Source organism: Eupeodes corollae, chromosome 3 (genome assembly GCF_945859685.1).
Source record: "Eupeodes corollae chromosome 3, idEupCoro1.1, whole genome shotgun sequence".
NCBI lineage: Eukaryota > Metazoa > Arthropoda > Insecta > Diptera > Syrphidae > Eupeodes > Eupeodes corollae.
Window position 1 is genome coordinate 83,445,358 of NC_079149.1, and position 20,733 is coordinate 83,466,090.

General features: G+C 39.9%; 1 protein-coding gene across 1 annotated transcript; it reads left to right on the top strand.

Moving 5' to 3' along the window:
- Nucleotides 1–2,242: 2,242 nt before the first annotated feature.
- Nucleotides 2,243–20,406, top strand: LOC129952075 (GATOR complex protein MIOS). Its single transcript, XM_056064503.1, has 15 exons — nt 2,243–2,499; nt 2,570–2,752; nt 2,812–2,952; nt 9,559–9,669; nt 9,732–9,921; nt 9,979–10,196; nt 10,261–10,490; nt 10,551–10,783; nt 10,862–10,952; nt 18,985–19,068; nt 19,137–19,316; nt 19,387–19,664; nt 19,734–19,926; nt 19,983–20,182; nt 20,251–20,406. Exons 1-15 carry the CDS (start codon nt 2,379–2,381, stop codon nt 20,339–20,341), a joined length of 2,544 nt encoding a protein of 847 aa, XP_055920478.1. The 5' UTR covers nt 2,243–2,378; the 3' UTR covers nt 20,342–20,406.
- The last annotated feature ends 327 nt before the right edge of the window (nt 20,407–20,733 follow it).

Here is a 20,733-nt window from a genome sequence, read left to right on the forward strand (position 1 = left end):
GAGTTGATTAATCTAATGCGGAAAAGCAGGATCATCAACTCTAGTTTGGGAGATTTTTGCTAAAAAAGGTCTGTCAGTAAAGGCACTCCGCAAGGTGGCGTTCTGTCTTCTCTCCTGTGGAACATAGTGGTTAATAAACTGCTAATATCCCTTGAGAGGGAAGGCTACAGAGTGGTTGCGTATGCCGATGATGTTGCTTTCGCCGTCACAGGAGAATATCCTAATACACTGAGAGACCTCCTCCAAAATGCACTCAATATGCTCACTAGATGGACGATAGATCACTGCGGACTTAGTATTAATTCTCAAAAAAAAAACCTCGTCCTTTTCACACGGATATACAAGATTCCAGTAATTGTACCTCCTTCAATAAAAGGTGTACCACTAATTTTTACCAATGAAGCCAAATATCTTGACATTCAAGAAAGAGATACGAAAGCTACAGTAGCTCTTTTCACTTGCAAGACCTCGCATATCCTATTGGCTCTACACATCGGTCATCCGACCAATACTCATGTACGGGGTTGAACTATGGTGGACTGCACTGGAGAAAGTCACATACTACGACAAACTCAGCAGAGTCGAACGCACTGCATGTCTCTGCAAAGCGGGGCATTCAGAACTACACCCTCAGTAGCGTTAGACACTCTCCTACATCTGACATTCCTCGACATCTTCAGCAATTAAGTTGCAGCGAGTACAGCGATAAGACTCGGCGCCTCATCTCAATGGACCAAAAACAATGTGGGGCACTCCATCATTTTAAACCTCTTTGGTTCTATACCAAAGTACATAGACTACACTATTCCTAAACCCCTATTTGGAAAAAACTTCCAGGTATCCATTCCATCCAGAGATAAATGGGAAGACAAAAAACTCCTGGATAACAAAAGTATTTATTTTTATACAGATGGATCCAAGACAAATGATGGAGTTGATAGTGGTGTGTAGAAAAGCTTAATCTAAGCATCTCATTCCACCTCCCTAATCATTGTACGTCTTTCAAGCGGAAATTTTAGTGATCAAAGAGGTTCTCTCCTGGCTAAGAGAAAACGTGGTTTCAACTTCTGATATCCGCATCTTCTCTGACAGTCAGGCTGACAGTCACTTGACGGTGTCTTAACCAAATCTAAAACGGCCCTCGATTGTCGATCATCTCTTATGGAGATGGCGCATCAATTTAACTTCACCTCTGTTGGGTGGCGAGCCAAAAAGACATCACGTGAAATTGTAAAGCCGATGAACTCACTAAAAATGGAACCATCATACCTATTTCACCTGAAAGGGAGAAGATAGGTATACCGATAGCTACATGTAAACTTCTACTAAAAGAAACAGCTCTTACGATAACAAACTCTAGGTCGCACAATTCACCAACGTGCGCAGCCACAAAACTAATATGGCCTTCACTGGACCTAAAGCGCTCTAAAGACTTGTTATCTCAAAGCAGACTTTATATAATCTCCCTAATAGGCGTCCTTACGGGACACTGTCTTATAGGCAGACACGCAATACGACTTGGTGTAGCCTCAAATGACTTCTGCAGGAGCTGTATGGACGCGGAAGAAGAGGAAACAATCTCTCACCTCATCTGCACGTGCCCTGCTATTTCACTAAGACTCAAACTTCATCTAGGAGACTAATCTTTTTACACAATCCCTGTGAACTAGCTAAAATGGATATCAAATATCTTCTTCGCTTTATAAAAGCTCAAAATTCTCTAGATTCATGTGGTATCACATTGGGCCTTTTCTTTTAGACTAAGTGTGTGGATTCTGTATCCGCAGTCACTTTAACCAAACCTAACCTACACTTATGTATAACATTCTGGCAACAATGATGATCTTGATTTCTGCATTTCTTGAATTCCTATAATGCAGGAATGAATATTTTTTGTAATTTGCTATTTTCTCTTTACAATTGCAAATTTGCTACAGCATGCATTTTATTTTTGAGCTTAATATTTCTTAGGCTTGATTTTGTAAAAATAATTTAATTTGAGGGAGTCCCACTTAACGCAATTTGCACAACAAAACGCTAAATTCTATGTTATTTTGAACCAAACGGCTCTATCGTGGTAGAAAATATAACTAGCATTTTAACGAAATTCAAACAGGGCCTAAGTTTACTACGGATGAGTACTTGAACGCGGCCAATCATGGGAAGGAATTACTGGAAGAGTTGAGGTGAATAAAACAATGGAAGCGAAAGTGTTTATGTCAATTTTCTTTGACCGGTTTAAATGTCAATTGTCACGTCAAGCAAGATATTAGCTGTTTTTACTTTTAGAAATTTTGTTATTTGCGATGAAAAGTTAGTTAAAAGTTTCTAATAAATAAGTTACAAACATTATCATTATAACAAATTAATCAACAACAATGAATGGAATAATACACGGCTTGAGTTGGTTTCCCAACACAGATGAGAAGTTTGTTACATGGGGACAAGAGATAAGTCTCTACAAAGTTATTCCCAAGAGCGATAGTGAACCTTTAAGAAGTAATAGTTTGTTGTCATAAATAAATAAATACGCATTATTATTTATTTGTTTTTTCTAATCAAATATTAGATCGTGATTTGCAACTATCATCGAAGCATGTTGCAACATTTCTTGCCTCGGAGAGTCGCTATCAATATGTTAGATGTTTGCAGCCTTCTTATCACAAAGACACTGTTCTCGCTGTCGGATTGGCCGATGGAAAAGTTGGAATATGCAACTTTAATTCGAGTGCAGAATCAAATTCAGATTTCAGTAAGTGAATTGATGAAGTTGAAGTTGTAGCAGTTTGTAATGATGTGTATTATGTTCAGCTCCTAGGCAACAAAGGTCGTGCTTGTGTCTTGCGTGGAATCATATAGAACCAAATGTTTTGGCCATAGGACACGACCGAAACAGATCCGACTGCTGCATCACGATATGGGATACTGGAAGTGGCTTCCCTAAAGAAACTCGTAAGTAAGCATTAAGTCAATTGGTTAGGTTTTTTCAAAAAATTAAGTAGATTAAACAATTTTTAATCGGAGAAGCACATAACGATGCACTTTTGATAAATGTGCATTTCATGTTATAGTTTGGGCTTTTCCATTAAGTGTGAAATATAATATCATTCTCATGCCCTAAACGCATTTTCTGCGTTTACAGAAGAGCCAAGGTAGACGAAGTCCTTGACTACCTCAAAATAACGTCTGTCGATGGTGACGTTTTGACCAAGACGACGTCGGTGTTGTAGGCCCTTTCTTGACGACAGCATTTACTTTGTTTTGCCCTCATTAACCGTTAAATCCATTTTTGCGGCCTCTGCATCAACAAAAGCCCCATTGACATCACGCTGGGTTCTTCCGCTTAAGTCAATGTCATCAGCATATGATAGTAATTGGACAGACTTTTGAAAGAGACTGCTTCTAGTGTTGACATGTGAGCTCTGCACTAATCTTTCAAGCACGACGTTTAACAAATCGCAGGACAACGCATCACCTTGTCTAAAACATTTGTTGACATCGAAAGGTTCTGTTAAGTTGTTTTTAACCTTTATGGAGCACCGTAAATTCTCCATGGTAATCCTGCACAAAGGGAAGTGTTTGGAATGGGCATGGCTCGATACAGCTCGTCCCTGGAGATGCTGTCATATGCGGCCTTGAAATCGATGAACGATGGTGGGTGTCGATTTGGTGCTTTTGGGTTTTTTCCAGGTTCTGCCGTAATGTGAATATTTGATCGACTGTGGAATTTCCTGGTCTAAAACCACACTGATAAAGACCTATTAGGTTGTTGACGATGGGCTTTAGACGTTCACCCATTATGGCAGAGATCATTTTATATGCGGTGTTAAGTAGACTGATTCCTCTATAGTTGGTGCAGTTTAGAGAGTCACCTTTTTTCAGGACCGCTCAAACAATACTGAGGTTCCATTCATCGGGCATATTCTTTCGACCATTTCTTACAGATAAGTTGGTGCATGCTCTTAACCAACTTATCTCCAGCTGCTTTAAAGAGCTCGGCATTCAAGCCATCCGCTCAAGCTGCTTTATTAGACTTCAGCTTAGATTCTTTCATAATATTTCTCTTTTGAAGGTTTAACCCTTTAGTTTAGTTTGTAGAAAATACATTTTGTCGTATTATGGGACAAGTTTTCAAGTGTTTTTTCATTTAAAAATCGGTTCATAAATGATTGGAGAGTGTTAGAGAAACCCTCATTCATTAGGTAACAATGTAGATCATTTAGACTCTTGTAATATATCAGAGCCGAAATGTTTAGATACAGTAACTGAGCTTACAGAAATCTTAAGGGAACCTTTGGAATATTGTTGCCCTCTTAAACCGCCTCATTGGGCAGGCAAAAAGACACCATGGTGGACAAATTAGCTTGTCAACTTAAGAATAGAATCAAGAAGGTTTTTCAATGGTGTCAAACTAGACTTGACGCTGACTGAGACTCATTCAAGCCAAGTCAAAAATGATTCAAGACAAAATCATAAAGAGTCAAAAACAAGTCAACGAGACTTCGGAAAATTCTAGCAAAAAAACCTACGCCAATAGGGCCACTTAGATCACTTAGAAAAGACATTTGTCATTGCACATAATCTTGCTGGGAAAGCTTAGAGCTCATGGTAGCCCTAAGCCCCCTGCTTCACATTCAAATCGCCAGGTTTGATGCTATATTCAATAAGACCGTCAGATGAGGACTTGTTCCTATGTTTTGGCGCGAAGTCAGAATATTTTTCGCACCTAAAGCTAGTAAACCCAGCCACACTACTGCTATGAACTATAGACCAATCAGTCTTACATCTCTTACTCTTTTTTTTTATAATAAGCGTACACTTAAGGGGATGATACTACCCTTACTATGTAGACACAGTGTGAGCACTAGGAAAGGGAGAGAGGTGTTGAAAGGAGGTGTCGATGCACATTGGTTTTGAATTCCTGAATATTGCAATGGCGGGGAAAAACAGAGTGGCAAGGCATTCCACATTCGAATAGTACGGCAAAAGAACGAATCTCTGTATTTGACAATACGACCGAAATAGGGCTCGAGGGTATACTGATGAGTATTCCTAGAAGCGCTAGTATTACGGTTGAACTGTTTAAGGCGAGGAATGCAACTGGCTATTACACTAGAGCACAAGCCGTTAAAATTACGTTAAAAAAGGGTCGGACAAGAGACCTTACGACAATGTTCAAGCGAAGTAAATGAACTTACGATGATATTATTTTATCATCTATCAATTTAAATGCTCTACGTTCAATACTATCCAAGAGGCTTAAGTAAGTTGCAGGAGCACCAGCCCAGAGATGGGAGTTATACTCAAGCTTTAGCCGTATATAAGTCTTGTAAATAACATCAGATCAGAGAGGGAAAAAAACTTCTTGCATCGCCTTAGAAAACTCAAACATCTTGCGGCATTTTTGGCGACATCCCGTATGTGATCGTTCCACAAAAGATGGTTGTTGATACACATACCGAGAATATTGAGATGTTCAGTCTCCTCGGTTCAAGTGGCATTTATAGATGATGGCAAAAGGGGTATATTTCACTTTAATGATAGAAGACAGCATTGCATTTTCGAAGCATTAAATTCCACGCGGTTTTTGTGCAATGCTGTTTAAGTCGGAATTTAATGAGCTTATCATATTTTGTGGTTGCAGTTTCACATCCGAAGAAGAGGGATGTGAATCTGAAAACGAATATGAAAAGCTGAGAGTACTATTCTCAGCGAAACAATGTATTGGATTAGAAGTTACAGACAGGAGATCATTAATAAAAATGAAAAAGAGTGTCGGACATAGATGAGAGTCCTGGGGCACATCAGCATTTGCTTTGCGTTTTTCAGACTTGAATTCATCCAATATAACTTGTATTCAACGATCTCAAAGGTAGTTAATAATCTAATGAAGGAGGGATTTATGAAAACCAAAAGCACGCATTTTCGATAAGAGGGCCTGATGCCAAACCAATTAAGTGCAATGATCTTACTTTCTCCAAAACTATGTAAAGATTTGTTCCACTATTCGGTGAGATGAACCATGAGATCACCAGTGGACCTATTGCTACGAAAGCCGTATTGTCGGTCATTAAGAAGTTTTTGATCTTCGAGATATTTCTTGAGATGATAATTAATCAGCGTTTCCATGATCTTGGAAAGAAGGGACGTAAGTGCAATCGGTCGATAATTGGACGGTGAGGAAGATTCGCCTTTTTTGGGAATAGGCTGGACAAATGCGGTTTTCCATCCGCTCGGAACGAGACCTGAGGAGTAGGATAGATGAAAAAGCTTACGCAGTGGTTTTGCCAGCGATGAAGAACACCTCTTCAGAACAATAGCGGGGATACCATCCGGACCAGCGGATTTATGAATGTTGGGATCTTTATATTTAGTACATGCGGAGTCATAACACTCACTGGCAGCGTTGAATTGGCGGTGAACTGCCTAGCAAAGAGATTAGCTTTCTCTAAAGAGCTAATAAATGGAGTGTCATTCACAACGAGCGTAAGAACCGAAGAAGTGGAAGAATTCCTCATGTTTTTTACAAATGACCAAAAATTTGTACTGTCTTTGGGACATTGCAGTATTTTTTGCCGTAATTTTTGGTCATGTAAAAATTTGGTCCGTCGAATATGGGCGTGAACTTATTCCGGTTTTCCTCAGTTGGATTGGCTTTAAAACAACGGAAACTTACCTTCTTGACCCTAATAACCTCTTTACAGCTCGCATCGAACCATGCGTTTTCCTTGGGTCTGATACTTTTAACCCTGTTCGGTATAAAAGTTCTCATTCCCAGGAGAATTAAACTTGTGATCATATCAACGTCACTATCGAGGAAGCATAGTGACCAGTTTAATATCCTGAAATAATTATATTTATTTCAGGATATTAATTAATTATTATTGATTATTATTGAGACCGTTCCAGTTGGTTTTCTCGTATTGCTAAACGGTTTTCTTAGGAGCTCTTTCTTTAACTGAAGAGTTTTAACACGAGAAATTTGCTGATATGACACAATGGTCAGATGTGCCTATATGAGATAAAACACTAATAGTGTACCTACCAGGGTCAGAAGTAAGAAACAAGTCAAGGGTGTTTTCAGCTCGACCTACCACGTCCGATATTCGAGTGGGCTCGTTGACCTCCGCTGGTTAGGTGGTTTAACTCAGCAAAGATATCAGCACACACTCCTTCTGGTGTTTTCTGGCCCGAATATTGAAGCCCGTAACAACGATTTCAGTGCGAGGATAGGACGAAACAATTTTTTGGATGGAGACAAAGCATCAAATTCACTGGAAGTTGACACTCTGTCTAGATTGGGTCTTCGATAAAGGAGACAATAGTGAATGATTTGCTTATTCACGGAAAATTTAAACCACATAAAATTAAAAAAAGAATTGGTGCAGAGACCATATTGTGGCAAAAACTGATAAGCAACATCATTCCTAATGTATATGGCGAGACCATGGTGAGAAAAGAATAATGGCACCAAGTTATACCTTGAATAAATAATTCGGTGGGATCGGAATCCTCACCCACTTGGGTTTCACTTAGTGCCAAAACAGCTGGCCTGTTTAAAGCAGTATGAGAGTACACAGAAAGAAAATTCGATCTAAGCTCACGAATACTACAATAATCTACCCTGAAGTTTCCAGCCTTTGCAAATAAAAGAATAGAAAAATCCAAACAGACAAAGACTGTAAGAAAAATATTACTGAGTTGAACCACAGAATGCTATTCGATACACGCCACTACTAGTGTTATGCCTTAGTAGTGAGAAGGATCGAATCCGGCCTTGTTAGTGCAAAACAGTAAAAATTTGTTTGTCAACAATCTGTTATCAACGATGACGTAGTCTGTGTATCAATTGCAGTAGTTATTAAACACAATGCAATTTAATACTGACGACGACTCCATACGACTCTTAAGACGTTAGAGAGACTCCATGATAATGAGTACACTACTCACGGACTACGTTTTTAGACATAGTAGGGGCCTTCAACAACGTCCAAAGCAGTGCAGCCGAGAAGGCTCTCACAGTTCTATAAATGGAACATTCTGTTATAAACTGTATCATGTGTATGCTAAAACACAGATAGACCAATAAGAAGCCTAAGCGAGGCGGTTAACTTGAGAGATTCAGAATAGAAGCCTGCCCCTACACCAGTGTCCATTTTAGAGCCATCAGTATAGATAGCTATTGACGACTCAATGGAGTATGGTATATTATCTATCCATACCTCTCTGCTTGGGATTGTAGCCTGGAATGGTTTATGAAAATCAAGTTCGGGTATTTTATATTCTGTTGTAGTACTATGACCCATAACTTTATGAACAATCTGGGCATGTCCTATGGAACTGTTTATTCAGATTTTAGTTTGACTAAGTCTCAGGACACTTTTGGCCGTAGATTCTTGAACAAGGAGGTCTAGGAGAATTAGATTGAGCATACTTCCAGTCCCGCAGTTGGAGTGGATCTCATTGCTCCCGTAATGCCAGTGCACGCAAGTCTTGCATTTTTGTCAAAGTTTTCAGATTCGTGCTCTATTCTAAAGCTTTCCACGATACCAAATTGCCATAGGTTAGTATTGGTCTAATTATTGCCGAATACATCCATCCGATAATTTTAGGGTTTGGTCCCCAGGTTTTCCCGAAAATTCTATTGCAGGCAATCGATGCCTTTTTGAATCTATCTTTTCTGTCCAGTCCCCAGTTTAGTTTTTTATCCAAGATCACATCGAGATACTTTGCGTTATCAGAGATTTTGAGAGGGCAGCCTTCAATTGAAGGTATTTTAAAATCAGGTATTTTGCGCTTGTTAGTAAATAGCACTAGTTCTGTTCTAGCTGGATTGACTGTCAGCCCACAGTTCCTAGTCCATTTGCTTACCAACGAGAGGGCGGATTCGGTTTGTTCACTGATAGTAGGTAGGGACTTGCCAGTCGCTAGTAATGCAAGATCACCGATCACCAGCGTAGGCTATTATCCTTACTCCACTTGATTTCAATTTAGAGAGTATGCCGTTCATGACAAGAACCCAAAGTAGCGGTGAGAGAACTTCACCCTGAGGGGTGCCCTGGACGTGGTAACTCTCACCCTTTCTTCCGCTAGCTCAGAGTTAATTTGTCTCTTTCTGAGCATACACATTATCCACTGTGTTATTGCCTTTTCAACTATGTGGTCGTCCAAGGATTGCTAAACGTTATCCAAGAACGTTGTATTCCTTTTCATTCAGTGATTTTTCTATGACGCTGACAAACACAATGCAATGCTGTTTCAACGCTTTTTTAATGTAGGCATGTTGAAATTCCGATATACAGTCCGGTTTCAGGGTGCTTCGGATGTGTATATCAATTAGCCTTTCAAAAGTTTTCAAAATAAACGATGTTAGACTAAGGTGTCTATAGTTTTTGGCCTCAGTATGGCTAGGTTTACCAGCTTTAGGGAGGTTTACCAGCCTTAGGTATAAAAACTACCTTTACCTCACCCAGACACTCAACTTGATTATCCAATTGAAGTAATTTTCTCTTTAAAAAAGTCAAATTTGTTACAACATTAATTTCTAACTTCTTTCAGCTCAATTCTTTGGTTTATCTGAGTCTGCACATTCATTATGCTGGGACAACAATCACCGTGCTCTCGTTGCAGGAATGAGCCAAAAAATGATAAAAATCTTTGACCTACGACGTAAGTTAAATCCCTATTTTTTGTCAATATTGAATTAAAAAGCTCTTTTTTTTCTTTTCCAGAAAACTCTCCAACATGTACTTCAATAAACACAAAGGCCGTGAACGGACTTGCTGTCTCTGCGAATGGAAACTACTTGAGCAGTTTTCTAGATTCAGTTATAGTCATTTGGGATCTGCGAAGTATCGACAAACCTCTCAAACAAATTCAGTGTTCCAAAGACAATATTTCCGTAACTTGGTGCCCCAATAAGTAAAAGTTACATTGATTTCAAATAAATCACTATTCCCAATTGACCTCTTTTTGCAGACCTAGTCTTTTATCGTCCTTACAACGTGATTCGCCATTCATTTACATATATGACATTCATGCGGTAGATATAGAAAGTGCTCGAGAATTATATCACACCAAAAATCAGTACACGCCCTTCCAATCCAAGTTGTATGCGTCTAATAAAAATACAACAATTTCATCAGCATCCTGGCACCCAAAAGACAATGAACGGATATTGGTTTTATCTGAATCAGGTTTGATATTTCAGCCCCCCAAATCACTTAGAAATTATTTATTTATGTGTGTTTTAAATTTAAGGTAGCTTAAGCGATTTTCGAATACCTCCAAAAATTGTGATGTCATGGAACAATCAATTAAAAATGTCTACTGGTCTGACAATGCGCCCGTTGAATCCGTCGATGTCCTCACAAGTAAACGTTGAATCCTCACCTATGGCCTCAGTATCTTCTTATCGTTTTGCTGACTTCACAGATGAGGATATTTCTGAGACAATTCGAATAAGAGCACAACATAATTACGGATTAAAGGTAACCAAGTTAGACGAGTTTCTAAAATAGGAGAAAGAATATAATTTTCATCATTTTAAGGCTGAACTGAGACACTTTGGAGATTTTCTAAATAGTACTTACCTGAAGAATGTTTGGAAAGCTCTTTTACATATCTATCGAGGAGACAGACTAATAGGATTAAAAAATGTCCTAAAAATTGGTGTAACTGCCCAAAGCCAAGTTGAGGAACTTGTGCCATCAACTGGTCTAGAATCGCACGTACTGCAATGGCCAGATTCTATTAAAAATACTAGCAACTTGGTGTGTTATAGGTAAGTTTGGATTCAGCTTTAAGAAAAGTTGAAATATTAAGTCGAATATTTGTTTTTATTATTATTTTTTATTTTCAGGAGTGAACAACGTGATGCTGCTCTCAAATTGTGCGGATGGTCGTTTGATCAAGATATGGATAGATTTATTAGATCACTTTGCGACAATAAAGTAAGTTGTATTATGTTGTAATACCCGTGCGATAAATTGACAAATCCTTCAAGAATGGGTCCCCTCCATCCCTGAAATGACCTAGGTTAGGTTAGGTTATAGTGGCTGTCCAAGATGGAAACGGAAACACTTAGGCCAGTTTAATGGCCCATTGTGATATCACATGAATCTTGAGGCTTCCTCCTAATGTCAATGAAACCAGTTTAAGTCCCTTACGAAACGTGAGAGGCTGATTATGCTGATATGATTTAGATCGTTAAAGAAGAATTCTCCTAGGTAATTCTTGCGTTTTTGAGCCAGAGCGGGGCATGTACAGAGAAGATGAAGAACTGTTTCCTCTTCTTCCTCTTCCATACAGCTTCTGCAAAAGTCATTTGAGAATACGCCTAGTCTCGTGGCGTGCTTTCCTATTAGACAGTGTCCGGTTATGACATCTGTTATCGAGCTTATATGCGATCTGCTTAGAGAGAGCAAGCACCTGGAACGTTTTAAATCCAGAGTTGGCCAGATGTTTTTTGTGACCTGACACGTGGTAATGTTGTTCCACCTGGTGCCTGCCCTCCTCACAGCGTCTTGCATTAGCACCAGTTTACAAGTAGCGATTGGTATGCCAGTACTTGCCAAACGTGGTAGCATGGGCTGTACTCCATCGTTTCTGGCGAGTTCATCCGCCTTACAGTTACCTGGAATGTTCTCTATGGCCCGGCAACCAGCAAAGGTGAATATTAAAATGTTGTGCTATCTCCATTAGAGATGATCGACAGTTATGGACTGTTATAGAGTTTGTAGAGACAGAGTCCAGAGATTTGATAGCGGCCTGGCTAGCAGAGAAAATACGGATATCAGTTTTGACATCACGTTTTCTTTAAGCCAGGACAAGACTTCTTTTATCGCCAAAAGTTCCGTCTGGAATACGCTACACTGATTGGGAAGGCGGTATGAGAGACTTAATTTCAGTCGTTCAGAGTACACACCTCCACCAACCCCTTCTTTTGTTTTTGACCAATCTGTATAGAAATGGATTGATTTATCTTCCAGGAATGTCCTGTCCTCCCAAAAAGATCTGGGAGGTATAGAAATCTGGAAATTTCTGTCGAATTGCAGTTGGGGGATGGTATAGTCTGTGTGCTTTAGAATTGATTCTAAATACCCAAGAAGTCCACTGCGACTGAAACTGCTATAGCAACGTCTTCCGCATAGGCTATCACTCTGAAGCCCTCCGCATAGAGATTAGTTAGGATTTCATTCACCACTATGTTCTAGAGGAGAGGGGATAGAACACCACCTTGCGGCGTCCCTCTACTTACGAATCGTCTACCAGAGAGTTGCCCAGTTTTGAGTTTATTATTCTGCTAGTAAGCATCAAATGAATAAACTCCCGAGGCGAACTCTCTACATTTACAGATGTTAGTGCAGATGTGATTGCAGATGTGTTCACGTTGTTAAAGGCACCTTCGATGTCAAGGAAAGCAACCATAGTGAACTCTTTATGATGATGAGCATTTACCTGCTTTGTGTATAAAAACAACTATAACTTCTCTCCATGCCGAGGGAACATGGACCAGGTAAAGACAGCTGGTAAAAATTGCCTCAAGGATTGGTGCAATTATGTGAGAAGTCTTTTGTGACTCGGCTGGTATTATCCCATCCTGCAGATTTAAATGGTTTGAAGCTGTTGGGAGCCCATTGTAGCTTGTCCCTTGTGATCAGACTTGAACGTGTGAGCCAGGAGCCGTCTGCATTTTTCAAGCAGATTGTCATCGCTGGGCTAGTTGAAAGAATTTTCCGTTACCTAGAGGCTTCAGAAGTTTCTTCTATCTTGCCACAGAAAGATCACCAAGAAGATCGCTTAGATTTCCTTAGTGCCTTCTTGTAGATTCTTAGGGATTCTTTGTAAAAGTCCCAGTGAGAGGCTAGTCTTGTGGCTTTGGCCCGGTTGAAAAGTTTCCTGCATTCCTTCCTGAGCGAGTCAAGCTCTGAGGCCCACCATTGTGGTTTCCTCTTTCCTCTTATGTGTATAAGTGGACAAGCAATTTTTAGCGATCTGTTCATAGCTGAGGTAAGGTCATTGACTTTGTTGTCAAGTTCAATTGCGTTAGAGGGAGGAGTAGATAGTGCAGGTTCTAGTAAACTCTGTAATGAGTGCATGTATGAAGCGCAGTCAGTTTTCCGATAGTTTCGAAAAGTCAATGGACTCGGGTTATCATCGACATTTACATTGAACTGGATATATCTATGATCAGAGAACGAGTGTTCTTTGGATACTTTTCAGTCCAAGATCATATGGTGTATAGTATCTGAGACAGGAATTATGTCTAAGACTTCTTGTCGAGTTTTGGTTATGAAGGTTGGTCATTTCCAACATTACTTACTAAGAGGTTAGTACCGAGAATATAATCAAAAAGAGACTCATCTCTGTCGTTGATATTCGTACTACCCCATACAGTATGATGAGCGTTAACAACGGATCCGACAATCCATTGCTCTTCCTATATGCATATTCCGAGTGCATGGAAAACAGCATTTGTCCAGCCTGTCCCAAAAAAAGGCGAATACTCTTCGTTTTCTAATTGTCGTGCGGTTGCACTTACGTTACATCCTTCTAAGATCAATTTTCAGCTTAAGAAATATCTTAAAGAACGAAAGCTTTTTATAGACCGGTAGTGCGGCTTTAGTAGCAAAAGATCCACTGTTCATCTTCCTTATAATCCATTTACGTGCTTCGCTAACGACAGTACCCTAAACTTTTCATGTTCGTGTTTAGATTTTCTTTGGAGTGGATCTTTAACGGCAATGTATGATAAGCTCATTAAATTGTTACCTAAATAGCATTTTTAAATGGGGAATTAAAAATGGAGAAGAATGTAATGCGTCGAAAACTCAATGCTGTCCACTGTCGTTAACTTTTTGCCATTATCTATGAGTGCCCCTTGCATCAAGGAGACTTAAAACCTTGAAATTCTCGGTATGTATATCTCCAATCACCTCTTGTGCAAGGATCACATACGTGACGTCGCCAAAAACACCGCTATGCTTCAAGGTTATATAAGGCGACTCCAGAAGTTTGTCTCCTCCTCTGATCTGGCTAATATCTATAAAACTTATATTCATCCAAATATATATGTTGTCCATCTGCAAGTACAGCAGCGCTTTAACTTCTCCTGGAGCATAGGGCAGCAACAAGATCCTTCCACCTATCCCGATTCACCGCAACTGACCTCAGCTGTGAATACCTTGAGGCCGAGCCTCATTCAAAACTGATGAACTCCAAGTTGTCTTTGGTCTTTCAACGCGTCTATTACCCTGAGGATTCCATTGGACGGATTGTTTTGCTATATTGTCGTCAGGTTTCCTCAGTGTATGGCCTATCCAACGCCATTTCCATTGCATGATGTCTACGTCCATTTTTTCCGTCCGGTCCTATTCCACAGCTCAACGTTGGTTAACGAAAGCTTGTAGTCTGCTCGAGATGTTGGCAGAGCATTTCCATGTTTCAGAAGCACATAACAGCACTGATTTGACGTTGGATTCGAAGAGTTTTAACTTGGTGTGTAGCGATATTTTGCTAGAGTTCAATACCGGAGATAGAATTCCAAACGCACTAGGGGCTTTGTTTACTCTGCTGTTAACATCAAGATCCGTTCCGCTATCGAGAGCTATAAAACTTCCCATATAATTAAACTGCTCGACCTCCTCTATGGTCCCCTGCCTTAGAACGACTTGTGTGCTTTAGCCCGTGGTCATTATTTTGGTCTTATTTGTGTTAATCCTTAAGCCAGCCACCTCTCCATTTAATTGCAGCGAATGACACATCTGATTTTAGCCTGCCGTGTTGTTTGCCATGAGACATATATCGTCAGCATAATCTATATGGCTAAGCTTGTCAAACAGACTCCATTGGATACCGTATCTTTCATTTGTACCCACCGTGGCAGTCATCACATCGTCAATCGCCAGCAAAACCAGAATTGTTGACAAGAGATCTTCTTGTTTCACTCCTTGACGCACATCGAAGGAGTCAGAAAGCTGTCCATTGTGCAACACAAAACATCTTGCGTTGTTGTACGATTCTTTAATAACAGCGACAATTTTCTCAGGGTTTCCTCGCGCAATAAGCGATCTCCAGATACATTCACGATTAACCCGATCAAACGTCTTCTCAAAATGTACAAACATTAGGTACAGCGGTGATTGGTACTCAGATGATTGTTCGAGTTTGATTCGCAAGGTGTTGATGTGGTCGACACACGATCGGCCACTGCGAAACCCTGCTTGTTGCATATTGAGGGTAGACTCGATCCCGGACTTAATCCTCTCGAGAATAATAGTTGCCATTAACTTTGGAAAAACGGACAGAACTGTGATACGCGCCAGTTATTACAGTTTTTGTGGTTTCCTTTCTTTGGTAACTTTACAATAACTCCGTCCTTCCAGTCCCTTGGGTAAGTTTCACTCTCCCAGACAGACTGGACGAGTTTATGAAAATACGGGAAGCTGTCTCAGGGTCTGCTTTTAGGCATTCTCCGGGAATACCATCAAGTCCTTCTGTTTTTTTTCTTTAGAAAATGTATCGCATTACTTATCTCTGCACTTGTTGGGGGACTTGTGTCAAAAGCCCTAGAAGATCTGCGCATGTTATTCAATTGTGGATTCAATTCTGCATTGGGGTTATCATTTAGGTTGCCGTTCAAATCTAACACGGGATGGTTAGTGTTAGTGCTACTACGCTGTCCGAAAATGTTCTTAGTGATTTTATACAGCTCCCTTGCGTCATGCAAGGGTAAGCCCTTGACCATCAGGAGATTCCCAGGTGGTTTTGTGGCAGGTCTTGTGCGGAAATAAAGAACCCCAATCACAAGTTGACGTCCGTTGTAGAAGTTGACAAGCATATCACCATTTTACGTTGACCTAAGCTATGCTTAATCATAACCCTTTCGAGGCCTACGTTATCAGAACCAATTTTGGCATTAAAGTCCCCCATCATGATAATGATATCGCCCCCTGGAACAGCGTTATACACCGAATTCAGATGAGTATAAAAAGAGGTCTTTTAGTCCGCTGAAGCCTCATTCGTTGGAACAATGGTGACTTTTCTGATTTTTGAGCTAAACCTTGCCGTCATAATCCTCGTTTTCCAGGATATAAGACATTTGGTAGCTTCTTTAGTCAACATGATGCTCCTCTTCGCCAGAGTACAACATTCTCGTTTGGCCCGATTCTGCAGTATATTCAGTCCTTCCTCTCCATTTGGTTTCACGCCTTACCTGAATTATTCATCGTTTGATCTCAGCGCTGGTGTTGTTTTCTGCTTATCGAGCGGAGCCTAGGTAGACGAAGTCCTTGACTTTCTCAAAGCTACGTCTGTTGACCAAGACGTCGGTGTTGTAGGCCCTTTAAACTCATTTTTGCAGCCTCTGCCTCAACAAAAGTCCCATTGACATCACGCTGAGTTCTTCCCATTATGTCAATGTCATCATTTTTCTATTCTAGTAATTGGACAGACTTTTGAAAGATAGTCCCTCTAGTGTTGTCGTGTGAGCTCTGCACTATTCTTTCAAGTACGACGTTAAAAAAATCGCATGACAACGCATCACCTTGTCTAAACCCGTTTTTGACATCGAAAGGTTCTGTTAAGTTGTTTCCAAGCTTTATGGATCAGTGTCAATTCTTCATGGTCATCCTGCACAAACGGACGAGTTTGGCAGGGATGCCAAAACTAGACATGGTTCTATTCAGCTCGTCCCTGTAGATGCTGTCATATGCGGCCTTGAAATCGATGAAAAGATGGTGGGTGTCGATTTGGTGTTCTTGAGTTGAGTCCAGGATCTGCCGTAATGTGATCTTAAACCACACTGATAGGGACCTATCAGGTTGTTGACGATGGGCTTTAGACGTTCACATATTACGGCAGAGAAGATTTTATATGCGATGTTAAGTAGACTGATTCCTCTATAGTTGGTGCAGTTTAAAGGGTCTCTTTTTTTTCAGGATCGGGCAAACAATACTGAGGTTTCATTCATCGGGCATGCTTTCTTCGGACCATATCTTACAGATAAGTTGGTGCATGCTCCTAACCAACTTATCTCCAGCTGCTTTAAAGAGCTTGGCAAGCCATCCCCTCCAGCAGCTTTATTAGACTTCAGCTTAGATATGACAATCTTTACTTCGTCTAAGTCGGGAGGACGAGATTGTTGGCTTTCGTGGTCTTTGTTGAATGGATCATTCTGCCTGACAGCGGAATTCAGCTCGTCGTCGCCGTTATGCAGTCTGCAGAAGTGGTCTTTCCATATCCTCAGCATTGACTGAGGTTCCACTATGATGTTTCCACTTTCGTCTTTGCAACCTACGGTTCTAGGTTTATGTACCTGTGAATTTTGTTTCAAGTGTTCATAAAACTTCCGAACTTCATTCCTGCTTTTATACCTCTCAACATCTTCGACTGCACGCTTCTCATGCCCTCTCTTTTTCCTTATGAGAAGTCGGCGTTCCTCTCGCCTCTTCTGCTCATAGAGCTCATGAGCAACTCTCGTCCTTTTATGCAACGCCGCTTTGCGTGTCTGTTGTTTGGCTCCTGGAATCCCAGCACATCAGAGGCGGCTTCTCTGATTGCATCTTATCAATGTTTCCACTGGTTTTCGATACATTTTGTTGACAGCAAAGAACTTCGAGAGAGGTTACTTGTAACTCGGTCGGAAAAGGATTTGGTGATCTCTTGCAATTGTAGCCGTTCGACGTTTTACCTTCTCCCAGCATCTCCCTGTTTTGCCTTGGGTCTGAAAAGTGCTACCTTGGCTCCTCGGAAAGTACGGACATTCATGATGCTGAAACCGTGTCTGGCTTCGATCGCAATATGGTCAATCTGGTTGACGGTAGATTGCTCTGGAGAACTCCAAGTTCCTTTGTGGATTTATAACATATTAACTACATTATAGACACAAGCCTTCGATTCGACAGGCACACTACGCCTTTTTGGATGATGGAATACATACAGATATACGCCGCCCATTATGGGAAACAAACGTCTTTTGCAGCCGCCCACTATGAGTACAGACGCCTTACAGGATAGTCTCGTTAGCCACATCTCTTAGGGAGCTTTTAGTACTACCCAAAGACAAGATCGTCCCCTGACCAGCAATGCTGGTTTGTTTGCTTATATCGGCAGCCATTCGGTCCCCTTGTGCGTTACGTTACCTTCTCTCTACCGCGAGGAGCTGCACATAGCGTTTCCTAGCCCTCTTTAGTACTTAAAAAAATTGGTTGGCGCAACAGTCCGTTGAGAACTAGGGCCTTGTGACTCTCAACCATTCCTATGTGCGAGTGCTGTTGTCAGAAATGGAAGGGACCTACAATTTTAGGCCAAATCCGAACGGCTAATTTGAGAAAGCACTTTTTCATGACAAGAGTTATTCTTAGAGAATTTGTCAATACCTCGCAAGAAGCAGTCTCCGTGAAAAGACTTTAGATGGCATAGGCAGGGATCGAACCCAAGACCTCTGGCATGACAGTCCAACGCATTAACCATCATGCCACGGGTAGCTCTTTAGTGCTTTAGAGAATTATTTTCCAAAGCTTGAATATAACTCCCATCTCTGGGCTCTTGGTCCTGCAATTTACTAAAGGCTTTCAGTATTGAAAGTGTCTTACACTTTTTTATCGCTATTTTAACGGATTCAACCGTAATATTCGGGTTTCTAGGAATTCTCGTCAGTCTACCCTCGACTGCAAATTCGTTCGTACTATCAAGTACATAGATTCATTGTTTAGCCGTGCTTCACGAATGTAAAATGCTTTACAACATTTTGTCTTTCCCAGTCATTGATATTCCCAGTCTTCAGATATTCAAAAGCAATACTTCCGATACTTCTTTTTAAACCCTTTCTCCCTGTCCTAATCCTCACACTGTATCTTGGGTAATAAGAGTATCAAAAATTCCCTTGAGGGCAATAAAAAAAGATGATAGAACTTTCGTTTTAAAGGCATAGATTGATTGAAATAACTTAAAAATACATAAATGTGACGATTTTTCTCCTAGGAATATTCGAGAGCTGCCATGATTTGTACGTTTCATTTGAAAATTCTTCAAGCTTGTGAAATTCTTTCTAAAGCAGAAGATCAGGTTTGTGTAAAATACTTTAAAATATACAAAAAACACATTTCTATTTACTCTTTAATATTTGTTTCAAGTCAAATGATCCCAGCATGTATAGAATAGCTGCAATTGCGTTGTATAGTTTTAATGCCGATCAAGGTAACTCTACGTGGAAGAACCAAAGGTCAAATGCCAATATGCAAATCCAAGATCCTCATCTTAGAGTCATCTTTTCATTTATAACCACGGATAATGAAAACTTTGAAGATGTTTTGGTAAGTTTATTAAATATTGTTATGGTGTCTTGTTTACATCTTCTAAACCTTACATAGCTTTGATTTTTAGAAAGAGGAGGAGATTTTGCTATCCGACAGAATTGCATTCGGATGTAAATATCTAAGTGAAAATAAGTTATCTGAATACATTAAATCCTGTATTCAAAGTTCAATTGAAAAGGGAGATTTAAATGGTATTCTATTGACGGGAGAATCAACAGAGGGAATAAATATCTTACAAAGTTATATTGATAGAACGGAGGATGTTCAGACCGTTTCGTTAATTGCTATTTGGTTCTTCCAAAATGGTCTCTTCACTGACAATCGAATTCAATATTGGACTTCTAGGTAAATTATTGTCAAAAAACAAACAAAAAATCTTCTTGTTAAATAATTGTATTATTTCTTATTTTAAAGTTATCTAAACTTGCTTGACTCGTGGAGACTTTGGGAAAAACGAGCCGAGCTCGAAATCAATATGCAAAACATCCGTTCGGCTCCAACAACATCGCGAACTGTTTTTCTTCTTTGTAATTTTTGTGGAAAATCAGTCTCGAGTGCCTTGCAAGACGATGCCCGACTACGAAATGTTAGCTCAAATGTGAATAAGGTAAAAGTAACACACAAAATATGTAAGCTTTTTAAATTACCAGGACTTTAATTTAGCTCTCGTCCTGTCCAAGCTGCCGCAAACCTTTGCCCCGCTGTTCTTTATGCCTTTTGCATATGGGTACTACGGTTCATTTTCCACCTCAAAGTGGTCATGAAGCCCTTGGGTGGCAGTCGAAATCGTTCTCAAAATGGTTTTCCTGGTGCCAAACATGTCGTCATGGTGGACACACTGAGCATATAATGCAGTGGTTTAGGTGTGTTTTTTTTAAAAAAATGTTTCTTTTAATTTTTGAAATCCTATTTTTAAATCTTTCAATTTTAGCCAAAATTCTGAGTGTCCTGTGGCATTGTGTTCCTGTAAATGTTTTGATATGGATGGTACAATTCCTCAAAGCTATCGTGATGTTTCGTAATTAAGTTTTTGTTGTTTTTTTTCATAAATTTATTTCCAAAGTAAATATATATACTTTAAACTATATTTAACTGTTTAAGGTTTTTAGCTTAGAAAAAAGGCTTTCAAACAACAACGAAGAATTATTCAAAAAAGACAAATAACGACCTTCAAAGTGTTACTAAATTGGAAGAAAGTAACTTAATATCACATTTTTTCTAATGTTTAAGTAATTTCTATATTATTTTATATATTGTAGAAGTGTATATTTATACAATGGTTAGGTTAGGTTGGAGTGGCTGTCCAGATGTCATTGACGCACGTAGAACTCAAGGGTCCATTGTGATACCACTAATGAGGTTACCCATGGGAGAGTAATGAAACTTAAACAAACCATTTTGTACTTTTAATAAA

What these genes read in the sequence shown, in the direction of transcription:
- LOC129952075 (XM_056064503.1), top strand. Translation starts at nt 2,379, where the DNA reads ATGAATGGAATAATACACGGCTTGAGTTGGTTTCCCAACACAGATGAG. An exon ending in AGAATCAAATTCAGATTTCA is followed by an intron (nt 2,753 to 2,811) that starts GTAAGTGAATTG and finishes TATTATGTTCAG; the next exon opens with CTCCTAGGCAACAAAGGTCG. An exon ending in GTAACTTGGTGCCCCAATAA is followed by an intron (nt 9,922 to 9,978) that starts GTAAAAGTTACA and finishes CTCTTTTTGCAG; the next exon opens with ACCTAGTCTTTTATCGTCCT.